The 14,517-nt window shown below is 63.4% G+C and overlaps 2 protein-coding genes across 2 annotated transcripts; both read right to left on the bottom strand.

The window, feature by feature from the left end:
• Nucleotides 1–7,726: 7,726 nt before the first annotated feature.
• LMXM_05_0960 (metallo-peptidase, Clan M-, Family M49) lies at nucleotides 7,727–9,766 on the bottom strand (the record flags this gene model as incomplete). The annotated part of the gene is made up of 1 exon (XM_003871937.1): nucleotides 7,727–9,766. The coding sequence occupies one exon, from the start codon at nucleotides 9,764–9,766 to the stop codon at nucleotides 7,727–7,729; it is 2,040 nt and encodes a 679-aa protein (XP_003871986.1).
• Nucleotides 9,767–10,734: 968 nt separating this feature from the next.
• On the bottom strand, nucleotides 10,735–13,461 carry LMXM_05_0950 (putative glutaminyl cyclase; the record flags this gene model as incomplete). Its single annotated transcript, XM_003871936.1, has 1 exon — nucleotides 10,735–13,461. One exon carries the CDS (start codon nucleotides 13,459–13,461, stop codon nucleotides 10,735–10,737), a length of 2,727 nt encoding a protein of 908 aa, XP_003871985.1.
• Between the last annotated feature and the right edge of the window lie 1,056 nt (nucleotides 13,462–14,517).

Genomic DNA, 14,517 nt, shown 5'->3' with positions numbered 1-14,517 from the left:
AATGCGGAAGGCGGACACAAACAGGGAGACAAGGGACATGAACTTGCCCAACCCGGTCCCCCTGCCACCCCACCCCCTTCAACACACACACGCACACCGACACCACCCTCGACGCCGCCGCCCTTCACGACGACGGCCCCGCCGGCCGGCCCAAAGCGAAGACCAGCCCGCGGAGCCCACAAAACCCCCCGCCACAAGACACGCGGACGCCCCCCCCGACCCCGGCCCTGACCCCGAAGCGAAAGGCAGCCGCAGACGCGCGCTTTCGCGGCCCGCCAAGCCAGCGGCCCTCCATGACCCCACGCACCAGGCCCCCCACCACCAAGCGAACCAAAAGCCCCCCCCCCCACCCGCACTTTTAATGTGCGCCTTGTTCGCTTTTACTTTTCGCATCGCCAGTATCACCCATCCCACCCCCAGAAAAGCCCGCACAACAGCGCACGCCCCGCTACACCAACCCTGTGCGGCTTCATGAAAACACGGCGCGCCGCCCGGGTTCGCACCCCCTCAACCCTGCCGCCCTCGTCCCTCTTCATGGTGTTTGCTGTCGGCTGGTGCTTGTTGCACTCGCCCCCGTGTCAGCCCTTAAACGCAGCCCCGAGGAACACAGAATACGCCGGAAAACCCCCTTCCCTGTGTGTGCCTGCGGCGGCGTGATCGCCACGATGCCGCCTGATCGGGGAGAGGCGTCCTTGTTGGCGGCCGAGGCGGCCCCACGCCACCCCACCCCCTTCCCACCCCACACGCTTATGAAAATTCGAGCGCGTTTGTCCACCATCCCTGCCCCTCGTCAAACCACAAAAAAGGGGTCGAACCCGGACCCAAACCCCACCCACCCACACCGCAGAGCCAGCCGCCCCCGCACCAAACGCCTGGCCTGGGGGGGTCCAAGGGCCAGGGGGGTTGGGATGGTGTCTTTTTAAAACGCGCGCCCACTTCCCCCCCCCGGGTCGTGCCCGCAGGGGTGGGGAAAAGGCCCCGCCCCACCGTTCGAGAACAACCGGAAGCCCACCAGCCAGCAGCAAAGCCGCCCAGGACACAGGGCCCAGCTTGCCCCCAACGGCGCCCCACGGCTTTCGCGACAGCGCGCCCAAAGCGCCACAGAGAACCCGCGTGGCCGCATCCCGTGTCTTTCGTTTTCGCGCCCCTAATGAGGTTTAAAGGAAAAGGGAAAACATCGGGGTATGCCACCGACCCGTGGGCAGTTGGTTTTTTGCCCACCAGCACCGGGGGGAAGCGACGCAGCAACAGGGGTGTGATAGCCTGCCTTCCCCGACGGTATTTTTACTTCGCGATAAAACGGCATATGGGAAAGGGGGGCGTTTTCTCGGGACCCGCCAGTTTCCCAACCCCCCGGCATACGCGACGGCTTCCGCACGCCATGCAAGCGGTCAGCGCATTTACTAATCCGCACCGCACCGGGGGCCCGCGCCCACCGGCCTCCGACATCCCCCAGGGCCTTTCCACGGGCGGGGGTGCGCGCGGTTGGCCGGGCGCCGTTTCCACACCCACCGCCCCCGCCCTTTGTGTTTTTTTTTTCGAGGTTTGCCCCCTGGTTTCCGAAGGTGTTGGTGATCGCTGTTTTTATCCTGTCTGTTTTAAAAACCCCGCGAAAGGTTTTTTCGACAAAGGGGTTCTTCTCTCATATTTGTAATTTCCCCATGTTTAGGCCACGAGCCGTTTTAAACCCGGGGGGCAGCGAGTTCTTTTCTTTTGGGCCTTTTCGCGCCCCCCCCTGTTTGTTTTCGCCAGGCTTTTTTTTTTCGTATTTCCCCACCTTTTTGCCGTCATGGTATTTTTTCTGAAAGCCGAGGATGTTTGGTAGGCTGGGGTCTGGCGTCCGATTCTCTTTTACGCTTTTTTTAAAGCAACACGCCGCGCTCCGAAAGACGAATCGGGGGGAGGGGCGTTACTTAACGTGTCGCGTATTTTGGTCTGGTGGATAGAAATTGAACTTTTTCGCTGCTTCCCGCGCGTTCGGCCGAGGAAAACCGCATGAGTTCACGGGCGCGAAACCCCAGGAGCCAAAACCGGCCCCCCAGACGTGTCATTGTAAAAGATTGCGGCCCCTTTGCGTGGCCGCTTGGGTTGTTCCGCGGGGCCTTTGTTTTTACGGGGGCCTGCCTGCGCCTCGAGGCCCCGGTGGGGTTTAGGCGTGGGGGCCTGTTTCCGCCCGGGGACAGTCTTCCCGCTTGGGGTGGCGTGGCGGTGCAAGTTTTTTCTGTGCGTGGGTAAGGAGGCTTCCTGAGGCCCAACGGGTGTTTATGTTTCCTTTGGTTCGTGATTGAAGACCCGAAAACGAACGAGGAACAATGGCCCCCCTCAGAGTTTTGGGGGTGGGGAATGGCGGCGGCCGCGGGATTGTGGGTTTCCGGGTGCGCGGGGGGCCTGGGCTACCCCTGCCTTTTCGCCACCACGCCACCCCACACGGGTACAGGCGGCGCCTTCAAACCTAATACCGCTTTTTTGGTGTGGCGATGCCGGGGGTAAAAAAAGGCGGATTTTTTGCGGTCCGCCCAAAGAAAAAACCATCCCGCAACAAACCCTCTCGGGGATGACCCCATGGTGGGGCGCCCGTCAAAACTCATTTTGCCAGGGGCGGGCCGCCATTTTTATTTGTCTGTTTTTCAAAGCTTTTTCTTTGGCATCTCCGGGCGCCGGTAAACGCGGCGGGGGGGGTGCCCGTGGTTTTTCGCGGTGGCTGGGGGGTGGTTGCTGGGGCTTGGACCTCCCCGGCCCGCGCTCACGCTTTCGAACCTCCTAGCTATAAAACAAACTCTTCCCGGCGCTAAAAAGGAAAACGGGCCGCCCCTGGGGCGCCGTTCTCGTTATGGCCGGGGGCGCGCGGTGGGCGCACCCCAGGCAGAGCGCGCCAAGGGGGAAACCCCGGGCCCGGGAAGGGGGCGCGCGCGGGCCGGGGCCCGGGAACCGGCCTGGCGTTTCGAAAAACCGGGGTGTGTGGCCGGGGATGGGCGATTTCACCCAAGACTGCTGCCACGAATGGGTCGTGCTTAAACGCCGTGCTAGGCCAAACGCCCGGCATGTTTCCTGCCCAAAGGGCCCAGCCACCCCGGAATTTTGGATAACTCTTTCCGGGGGGGCCCAGGCCCACAACGCGCAAAGCGCTTCCGGATTGTGTGCCCCGCCTGTCCCGCAAGCCGCTGGCGCTTTCCCCTTGAAAAACCACATCCCCGCGCACAGGCCTGGGAACCTTTGCCGGGGGGCGACCCGTTCGGCTGTGCGGCGTGGGGACCCCTGCGCCTTCAAAAGGCGCGCCTGGGAACGGGTGGCGGGGGGGCCCCAAAGGCACCGGCCAAGCGCACCCCCCCGAGGCCAGCGCCGACAAGCCGCCGTGGACGCGCGCGAAGGGACCGCGTTGGCGCGCCGAAGGCCCTGCTTTCACATGGTTTTTCCTCCTTCCTCTCCGCCGCGCTTTCCTGTTCTTTTCAGAGGACCTGGGGCGGGTGTTTCGGGAAAGAACCCCGGCTCGGCCGCAGGCCCCCCGCCAAGCACGCCGCCAAGAAATTGGAAACCCGCCTCCCCCCTTTGGGGGCAACGCCGGCCACCAGATCGATAGAATGATGCCGGCTTTTAAAGTGAGGAGCCCGATGTGTGGAATTTTGACATTGGCATCGCGGTGCTAAGGTCTGGGGGGCTCACGAACATCCTGCCCACCACCGGCTCGTTAAGCTGGAAAAAAAACCTGCGCAGGATTACCGGGGGCATAATTGCGGGACGCGTTCGGGTTGGCGTCGTCTCCGGGGTGGGCCCCCTGAAGGCTGGCCCCCACTCGCCGAAGCAAGCCCCGGGGCTTTTGTCGCGTGTGGTGTCGCGCGCCCTTTCCCGTCAAGGGGGGGGGGCGCGGCCGTGGCCGACCACACGCGCCTTTTTTGCACGGCGGGTCACCCCCTCGCCATCAAAACCCTGCGGCGGTAAGGGGTGGGCTCGTGGCTGGTCTGCTGGGGTGGGGGCTTCCTTTGGGGCCTTGTCTCCTGCGTGTTGGCGCCGTATTTGCGTCTGTGCGCAGCCGGCTTTAAACACAAGGTTGTCCATTGATGGGTCTCCGCTTTGCTGCTTTTCGTTAGCCCCCCCCCGACCGGGAAGTTTGCGTCCCTCAAAAGGCTGGGAACGCCATCTTTCCCGGCAACCGCGCCACAATTTCGAAAGGTTCAAACGCGCGCGCCGTCCAACGCGCACCCTGGGCACCCCCACGCGGCGGCGCGGGGGGGGGCGCAGCCGGGTTTTGTTTGTCGTCAACAGCGCCCCCCCTCCCCCGGCCGCGCCACCAGCGCCCGCGGCGGCCAACGGGGGACCCCGCGCGCCCCCGCCACCAATCCCTTTTAAACAGTCTTCCTGGTGGTGTTGTGACCCGGCGGCGCCCCGCTTTGCCGTCGACACAGGACAGTTCTTTTTAATTCTGGTGGGTTGCTGCTTGTGTTGCGGCCGGGGTTCCGTCCCCAGCGCGGCATTTGGGGTGGCTTTCGAAAGCCTGTTCAGGGGCGCTGGGGAATGGGGCGTCCCCACAACGCGTGGGGCCAAGCTTGGCTTCTTCCTGGAATGGGGCATGGCCGGCGGCCCCGCTTAGGTGGGGTTTTCCCCCGCGGCCCGGGCGTGCGGAGGCTTTGGCCCCGCCGCGCCCCCCGCCCCACCGGTGGCGGGTTTGGCGCCCGCCGACCCCCCGCCTGGTTTTTTTTCCCTCGGGGGGCCCCCCGTGCCTGGGCGTGCGGGGCGGTCTTTTTTTTAGCGACCCAACCGAGGAGAAGAGCGCCCCAAACCCAGCGCGCATGGCGAGGTTATGCGGGTTCAACCGCATGCTCTGGGTGGGTGGCACCGTCAATCTGGAAACCGCCTGTGGCGGGGAAGCTGTTCTAGAGCACCGTCGCGTGCACATGGGGAAAAATGTGATCGCAGCCAAAAAACCGGCGCGCCGTCGCTAGGAAAAGTGCGTCGCCGTCGAAGGGGGGGTGGCCTTTTCCCCTTTCCTCTAAAACGCCTCCGCGGGCGTGTGGCGAAAGTCTTTGCGGGCCTTCCCCCTCTTTCGGGGCCCCGGTGCCGCCTCGAAGATGGTTGTGGGGGGAGTTCTGCGGCGGGTCTGGTGGCGCCCCCCGCCTCACAAAGCGCGAGGCGCAGCGTTCTTTCCCGTTCATCTTTGCAAAGACCTCGAATAGCGCGGCTCTATCGACGAACTCAAAAAAATGGGCCGTTGCCTCCAGGGGAATGCGCTGGCCGGGGCCGCCAGCTTTCTCACTTCCGTCCGGGCCTCGGCGTGCAAAAAGATTTTCGTGTGTAACACCAGGTTCTCATTGGTCAGAGCCCATTCCCCCCGTGTTCCTAAAGCTTATGGGGCGTGGGGGCCGCTGCGCTTCCGGTGGCTTCGCCGTCTCGTCCGCCGCGGTTGGGGCTTGCCAAGCCCCGGCGGGTCGGCCAGTTCCGCCGCCCCAAACCACCGGGTCACACGACCCCCGCCGCCGACGCCCCACCCCAGCGGACTTCAGGGGGGCTTTGTTTTCTTGACCGCCCGCGCCAACCAGCCGGCAGCTGGCGGCGGGGTTGGCCAGGCCGCGGCCCGTCGCCGTGCCGCTGGGACGGGGTTGTGCCATGGCTGCCCCAATGGCCCGCGTGTTAGCCGAGGCGCAAAACATGTTCGGATTTCTACGCCCAGCACCTCCCTGCACCTGCGAACCCGGCGTCCGCAGCCGTAGCCGCACCGGCGCGCGCCCCAGGCTGCCACGCCACTCGTGGGGATCCCGCTTAGAGCATCGCGGAGGCATCCCCGAAACGGGCCCCCGGGGTTTCTGAGCCCCCCGAAAACACTCTACTGTGCCAGATGTGCTTCAACACCTTCGCCGGGCCTTTTTTCACGGTGGGCGTCGCCCGCATCCAGCGGCGTCGGCGATCTTGAAAAAGCCGCACCGTGGGTGTGCGACCGCCGCCGCCAAGAACCCCACGGGCGTCTGGGGTGCTTCCCGGATCTGGGAAAGAACATCGTCGTCACGGAATTCCCGACGCCAGGGCTGCAAACGTTGCGTTCGCCGTCCCCAAACCCCAATTTCTCTGCGAACCATTTGGGCGCCCGGCCCCGTCCCCTCCGCCAGGGCCAGCCGCCAAAGGCGCCCCCCTTTCCCCATCGTTTTCAGGTTATGCCCCGCCTCGGCTTTACGCCTCGACCACCCAGGGTTGGGGGTCGGTCGCCGGTGGAAAGGGCACGTGAGCCAACGGAGAGAAGCTTCCGCGCGCAGGACCTTGTGCTGCCAAAGGGGGGTGGGACCCTCGGGTGGCGTTTCTGTGCGGGCGCGCCCAGGCAGAGGAGCCCGCGCATGGGGCGCCGAACGGTCAGGGATGATGCCCCGCCACCGTAGCACCTCCCAGTGGCCCCCCCACCCGAGGGGGAAAAAAAAGACGGAGCACGGCACTCAGGGTTCCCGAGTCATCACTGACCTCAGTACTAACTGAGCCTGTGAGTGCTTAACTTCACAAATCGGACGGGATATGGTGTTTTCACTCAAGTGTGGTCGTGCTCAAAACGCGGTTGCTGACGGATCTGGGCGGGCCCTTTGTTTTTTCTGCTCTGGCTGAAAAAGTCATCCGTGACAGGATTCGAACCTGCAACCCTCTGATCCGTAGTCAGATGCTCTTCCATTGAGCCACACGGACTTGGTGGTGATGAGGTGGACGTGAGTGATATAATACAACTGGAAAGATAGCTCTCTGAACAGGTGTCGTCTTCTGTCCACACGACGCAGCGCCACGTAAGCCGGAGCTCTGCTCTGTAACCTTCGGGGGCTATTCAGGCTCAGCGGGGAGGACGTGGACCAGCGAGGGTGATCCGCTGCGTTGACGTGGTGCTCTGCTTGGCTGTGTGTCGGTGTGGCCCGCCCCCCTGCAGAGGGTGGTGTGGGACCGCCGTTGAAGCGAGGGAACCGGGTCAGGCCGGGAACGGAGCAGCCCACCCCGCGCACGTCCGCCGTTGCAGAATCACACCGCGGAGCATGTCCGCACTTGAGCCCCACGCGTCGTCGCAAAGCCTGTTTTCGGCACCGTGGCTTTTCGCCGACGGCGTCGGGGTGTGGCGTGGGCGGCGCGCGCCATCCCGCAACACATCAAGGGTTGCCAATCTTTCGGCGTCACCCAGGCAAGGAAGCACGGCTGATGAAAACGGGCGACGTTTACCTGCCACGCTTTTATGCCCCTGCTGTCTCACGAAGTGGATGCCCCCTTCACACGGCGCGGCGGTTCGCCGACAAGGCGTAAGGGATCAGGTCAAGGGGTAAGGGGGTCAGAGCAGGAGGCGAGAGTGAGGAGCATGGAGGCTTACGGTGTGACACCATGGCCTGACCGGAGCGCAGCCAGCAGTAGAGAGGATGTGCATGAGAGGAGTGAGGAGGAGGGAGGGGCGCCATGGACGCACACAGCACAACCCCTCCACCACGTCAAGAGTGACACCGCACGGTAGATTCGTGGTAGTGGGCGCACCAAAGGAGGCGTGGGTGCGCTTGGGTTTTCTTTTTACGTGGGCGTATCGAGGGAGAGGGGGAGGGGGAGACGTGGGACGGAGACCATGCATGCATATGTCTTCACCATCGTACCAGCATTAGCTCACGAGAACCATAAAGCACGCCAGCAAATGGCCATATATATATATATATATATAATGTAGTATGTGTTTGCATGGGTGTGTGTCTCCACTACTGTCCTGTCCCCGGTTGGTCGATGCGGGAGGACGCTCCTACAGCGGGATCTCGCGGTGTCGGGTAACAAAGGATTCCACGACCCCCTCTACCGACCCGGCAAACTCCCGCACCTCCACCGTATCCCCGCTGATGAAGGTGTGTGGCTGGACGTACTGCTTGCGCGGCTTGCGGCGCGCCATGATGATGTCGCGGTAGTGGACGTACTGGTCGCTCACGACCGTCATGTTCTCGAAGTAGGCCCCGCCGCGCTTCGCGTCGGCGGTCGCCTTGTTCACATTGAGGTTCACGAGCAGGTCCCCGATCGCCTGGCGCCCGTCCGTGGCGATGCGCTCGCGGTCAAGTGTGATGAGGACGCCCTCCTCGGCGTTCTCGGTGATCTGCACAATGGGGTTCGGTGCACGGACCAGCGCCTGGAGGATACAGAATCGGGCCCGCATGTGCGCCTGACGCCACTGGTGCTTCTCCGGGGTGTAGAACTCGAGCCCGACCAGGCCGGCGCGCACCATGTTCAGCCAGCAGACATAGATGACATCCTGCTGCTCCTTCGCTGTCTTGAGGTTGAAGATCTCCAGCAGGTCCGGCACCAAGCAGAGGTACAGGGACACCGCCTCAGCGCGGCACTCCTCGTACGAGTTTCCAAGACTGCCAAACACGCTCGAATACGTGTCGCCGGGCTTGTACCACGTGGCGACGGGCTTGCCGCTGATGGGGTCCACCGTGTTCTTGTCAAAGTTGAAGGTGCCGTCGCTGTTCTCCGACAGCAGCTTGCCTGTGCCGTGGCCCAGCAGCTCGTGGATGCCGACGTTCACCGAGGTCGCGGCAAGAATGCTCGTCTTGTACAGCTCCCAGTCCGCCTCTGTGATGTAGTTCAGCTTGTCCTTGAAGGTCATCGCGCTCACCACGTTGGACAGGTACACGTTCTTGAAGCCGACGGTCTGACGAATGTCGTCGTAGTTGGGGATGTTGATGCCGGCCGGAATGCCACTGCTCGCGAAGCCCAGGACGTCAAGGCTGGTGAAGTCGGGGCTGGAGAAGACGTCCTTCTCGAACGGCTTGCCCCACGGCAACTGAGCAATGAACTTCTCGCCCTGTGCCACCAGTGCGCCGTACATCTTCGACTGCTCCTTGTTCACCACCGCCACGAAGCCCTCCCACTCCGCACGCACGCCGGAGGGGTCGCGGTACGACTCGATGAAGCCGATGTTCGTCTCCACCGTCGGCCCCACATCCTTCACCCACTCCTTCTGACTCTCCTTGTGCGCGTCCACGTCGCCATGCTGGAAGTGCGCGACGTAGTGGTTCAACATACGGACCTCCGTTTCGTTCTCCGCGTACGGCTGCGCCTTGCGCAGCTCCGCCACGACGCGGGCCATCTCCTCCTTGTAGTCGCCATAGTACATTGCAATGGCGCGGCCGTTGAACTTCTCCGCCGGCACCGTCTTCTCAGTCGCCGCCGCGACGCGGATGACGAGGGTGCCGTCTTCCTCCTTGAACACGCGTGTGTTGACGCCGTCCATCTTTTTCGACGCCAGGAAGTCGTTCGCGACAGCGGCGTCTTCGCGGGTGACGTTTGGGCTGTAGTACCGCGTAAGTCCCTTGGGAGGGAAGTCCAGCGTCAGCTTGTCGTCGTCCAGGCTGTAGATGGCGTCCAGCAGCTGCGCATCCACCGCCGGAGACCCCTCCGCGCTCGCCACGATCTTCGCAAAGCTCTCCTTCGGAATCGATGGAACGAACTTCGTGTCGCCAAAGGAAATGTAGTTGCCCATGTTCGAGTAGACCATCGCGACGTATTCCAGGAACTGCTTCACCTCATCGGGGTCGACGCCGGCGTCGACGCTGTTCGCCTTGAAGGCGTCCAGCGGCTGGACACTGAGTACCTTGAAGAAGAGACGCAGGAGCGGCAGAGACTCGGGACTCAGCTGCTCGGCCACCACCGGGGCGCCGCACCACCCCGCCGCCATCATGTGATGGGCGTAGTGGCGCTGCTTCGGGGTCAGGTCCTTGAAGGCGTTGGCGATGGCCAGGGTGCAGTACGGTACCGCACGAGGGGTAACATAAAGGGCGTTGTGCGACATCTTGCGTCACGGGCACACAAGCAGGGGATCCTGTCGGGGAGGGGGGGGGGTGTTGGGGTTAGGGAGGGGAGGAGGGGGGAAGACTGAGGGGCGTCCGGAGAGAAAAAATAATAAAGAAAAACGAGCTGTGGGACTCGCGATGTCCGCGGGTGCGTGTGATGGTGCGGCAACCCACACAGACACACAGACGCACGCGCCATGTGTGTGAGGAGAGGGAGAGAGGGGGGGAGGGGTCGATGGCAGGACCATGTAAAGGATGTCTGCGCGTGTGTGTGTGTGCGTGCGTATGTGCGTGTGTCGTTTCTCTTGTTGCTTTTTCCCACGCGGCCTTTTCTCTACGACCCAACATGCAGTCGTATTCAACTCTACCTCCTCCCCTCCCCCACACTCCGCCAGCCTGCACCCAGCAAACCACCGCGTGGTGTTGCCTCTCGGAGTGGCTCTGCCCTCCTCCCCCGCCCTCTCAACCCAACGCCATCGAGGCCCTGGCTGCCGGCATCGGTAGCGATACATCGCCCTCTCCTCCCCACAGAGAGTGGTGGGAACTGGTCCCTGGATACCGCGCTGAGGTGTCCCCTCCGCCCCATCCCGTCATGAGGAATGCAGAAGAGGGGAGAAACGAAAAGCCATGGTGTCGTGCAGGTGTGGCCACACACACACACACAGGGGAAGCGACACGACGGCGGTGGGGGGGGTGAGAGACCGAGGTCAACATTGGGTCTCCGTGATGCACACCGCGCACGTGTGGCGGAGCACACTGGGGGTGAACACGTGAGGCACGGAGGAGCCCGTGTGGGAGGGTGGTGCATTACGGGGGGGGGGGAGGGGGAAACAAGGCGAACAAAAACGCGAGCTACCACCAGAAGAGCGCGCGATGGACGTGCGACCGGTCATATTCCCACGGGCGTGAAGTTCCTCGTGCTCCCTCTCTTCTCCCCTTGCGCACACGCGAACCTCTCGCATCTGTTTCATTCTTTGCGCGTCCAGTAGTCGCCCAGCTCTAATACCGTAGACCATAACAGCCCTGCCAGGTCCGTCGACGTTCCATCGTGCACGTTGCTGCCGTCGTCGCTCGCCGTGTGCCATGACTTGGGGAACGGGATGGGGATAAGATGCAGGACCCGTTGGGTGTCCAGCCAGTGCTTGTGGTCATCCTCAGCGACGAAGACGTCGCGGTTGCGGCGCAGGTCCGCCTGCTGAGACGGAGAGAAGAATATGTTGTGGTTGATGGTGCTCAGGTAACGTTCCGCATCGAAGCTGCTCTCGGCGGCAATCGCCCGGTCCAGCCTGTCGTACACCCGCAGCTGATCAAAGTTTTCCACGAACCTGACGTCGTAGGTGGTGCGGGGGACGCTATGCAGGGTGAACATCTCGTGCGGCGAACCGTACATCAGCCACGACCGCGGAAGTGACGCCACTGACGGGCGCGATGCGTTGTTTGCCAGCAGCCGTCGCGTGTAGGCAGCGTTGATGGATGCGACTGCTTCATGTGGTGAGGGGCCGAGGAGGCGGAGAAAGGGGTCTGGCTTCCTGCGCGCTTCCGCCGGCGGCAATGCGGTGGCCTCGTGGTACCGCCACAGGAGCTCCGCGGAGATTGCCGAGGTGTATTTCATCGCTCGATGGCGGAGCTCCCACTCGCGCTGCGATAGCCCCGCGTAGAAGATGCCGCTCTGCGTCGGGTACATATTGCTGAACGTCGTCCCTGCCGGGCCCATAAGGTCGTAGAGGGCAAAGAGGTCAACCGAGTCGTAGAGGGACTGTGGACCGCCAGAGTAGCGCGTCCGCATCACGGAGGGGGTGCTGCGCCACCGCTGCGCTAGGTGCCGCGAGCCATACGTGTTGTCGTCCCCGGACCAGTGCTTGTACGCCTCCTCGCCATCGAAGAGGATGACGGAGATGATGGGCAGGTGCTGCACCCAGTCCAGCCATGTGCGCACGTCAACCTCCACCTTTGTCGGATGATTTCGCATACCCGCCGCAACTAAGTTCTGTTGCTCATCGCCGACGCTGTAGGGGCGCGCGAAGAAGTACTGGTAGAGGAGCGCGTGATGGGCTGGTGAGAGGAGTGACGCCAGCCGCTCTCTCACTTCAGCCTCCGTCGTGGCGTTGCGGAACGTGCTCGTGAGCCCGGGTACCGCGGCGGCTGGGTCGCCGTCCACTGCGCCGGAGCGCTCGGCCTTGTACGACTCCTTCAACGCCTCCGCCACATCGGTCAAAACGGCGATGTTCTTGATGGTTCGCAGGAGGAACACCACCGGCATGGCGGAGTCGCAGGCGCCGAGGAAGGGGAGGTCTGCGAAGTACTTCGAGTCCCAGTGCGCAGCAAGCACAGCGTGCTTCATGGGCTGCTGCGTCGCCGGTTCGGCGGCCTGCGCGGACAGACTCGGCTTCAGCGGCACCCGCGCCCCCTTCGCATCCGGGGACAGGACGACCCGCGTGCCCGGCACCCCGCGCTCCAGCGCAGGGCGAGGGCTAAACGGGACCCCGTCTTGTGCCCACTGCAGGAAGTTCTCCTGTGTGTAGACGGTCTCTCCTGTCATGTCGGCCGGGTGGTATTCAGCTTCGAGTACCTCCTTGCGATCCTCAGCGCGGGTGCGCCGGCGGTTTGGCACGCCGCCGACGAACTCGTCGAGTGCATCCTTCGCGCCGGTTGCTGCCGCTGATGCGGCCGCGGCCTGCTTGCGACGGAACTGCGACCCACCGGGGAACTGAAAGACGAGGTTCTGCATCTCGACGCGCGAGCTGCCCTCGATGCGTAATGGAATATTCGCCGTGAAGTTGTCCCAGCTCAGAGACCACCGCCAGCCCGGCTGACGGGCCGCAGCCTCGTCCTGCGGCGCGGCGGCCAGGTGGGGTGCATCTGGCCACGAGGTGGCTACCTTCTCCAGCAGTTCCCTCCCACGCGGGCTGAGGTGCGGCGGTGCTGGGTGGTAGGCGTGCCGTGCGGCGTCGTACCGTCGACGTCCGAGTCCTTCATCGACGAAGTGATGGAGAAGGGCGTCGCGCTTCGTGCCTCCGACGCGAGGGCCGTGGCGCAAAATCGCGTCCATCGCCGCGCGGTAGTACTGGCTCTGCTGCGCTGGTGGGTAGAGAAAGGCGAGGGTGTCGAAGAGGTCAGCGTCTGCGTCGCCGCCGTCGACAGCGTCCCAGGTATGCGCCGTCAGCACATCCTCTGGAACCTCCACCGCCGTAGCGGACGCCGCCGCACGCCTTCCGTGCTCAAACCACGACTCCAAGACCTTCTTCGTTAGTCGCGGTAGGGTGCGGCGCTTGACCTCCCAGTAGGTAGGACGAAAGTCGTTCTCCCTCCACTTCCGAACCACCGCCTCCTCCTGCTGCCGGATAACGGCGACGTCGACGGAGTCTTCGGCCAACGGGTTGTGCATACCCGCCTCTGACGGCATCCGAGGCGAGGGGGTCGACGGCGCGGCGACAGCCTCGAGTGGGGGGTGGCTGGGGCTGCTCTTCCAGGAGAGGTACACCAAAAGGCCAATGAGGGAGATGAGGGTGGCGATGAGACAGAGCAGGATGCCCATGAGGATGGCCCGGGCGCGACTCGTCGCGCGAGTGCTCTTCCATCGCAGGGCAAGACAGGGTAGGCACCGCTTCAGCAGGCTGCACCAAAACGGAGCCTCGTCCCTGCGGAACAGCCTGCGGCTCCGCCGCCGAGCCGCCAGGGATTGATGTTGTTGCATCAGAAAAGACAGTGCTTCCGCGGCGCGTCGCCGTCGTCGAGAAGCGCGCACACTCGCTCCGTCTGTCTGCCCGTGCGTGTATGAGTATTTCCTGCCCTCGCTAGTGTGAAGTGAGGCAGAGAGAGGGAGAGAGGGGGGAGGAGGAGGAGGAAGGACACGCCATCCTATTCTCTCACTTGCTGTGGGCGACGTCACCAGACGTGTTGGACGTCGCCCGGTAGGGGAGGGGAGCAGGGGAGGCGGACGGCTCCATGGCACTCTCACGGAACGACTCTTCTCGATGTATTCGACCAGCGTGCAGGGTCCACCCTCCCTTATCCATTATGTCTCACCCGGTGGCTGACATGATGGGTGGGTGGGGGGTGGGGGGAGGTGAGGGGCCAGGATTGATCGGGGGTGGCAGGGCCACACACGCGTACGCACACATACATTCATACAGAAGCAAGAACCACGCCCCAAAGCGGAAGCTGCTGGTGTCTCGTCACCACTCCCCCTCCCCCCTCCATCGCATGCCTTTCTTATACTGGGATCCCTATACCCTTTTCCGAGAGAGCGTGACGTCCAGTCCCTGCCGCGAGTGCTGCGGATGGGGCGTGTGGTCCCCTGTGCGCGGCGTGTGAGTGTGTGTGTGGGTGTGTCTTGTTGTGTAGCCGCCTTCTTATACATCAAATGGGTGGGTCGGTGGGGGGGGGGGGCACCGAAGGCCACACACACACACACGAGAAAAGGGCAGCACGAAAAATGACGGAGGCGTGCGTGCACACGCGTGTGATTCCTCAGGGGGGTATGGGGATAGGTCGAACGCGTTGTTGCCGTCCTTGTTGCCCCACTGCGGTCATGACCTTGTGGTCGGTTGACCTCCACCCCCTCCCCCGCTTAGCTGTACATGAGCGAGCAGGCACACGAAAGGGAAGGCGCGAACATCGTCGTCCATCCGAGTGTGTGTGTCTCTGTGTGTGTGTGTGTGTGTGTGTGCTGGCAGGTGCCCCCGCCTTTTCCCCCTCAGCGAAACAGCGGGAAAACAATCAAGGCGGGTATCTCACTAGGAGCAGCTCA

This window comes from Leishmania mexicana, chromosome 5 (genome assembly GCF_000234665.1).
Source record: "Leishmania mexicana MHOM/GT/2001/U1103 complete genome, chromosome 5".
Classification (NCBI taxonomy): Eukaryota; Euglenozoa; class Kinetoplastea; order Trypanosomatida; family Trypanosomatidae; genus Leishmania; species Leishmania mexicana.
Note: the sequence above shows the minus strand (reverse complement) of the source record. Positions and strands in the feature narration are given on the sequence as shown.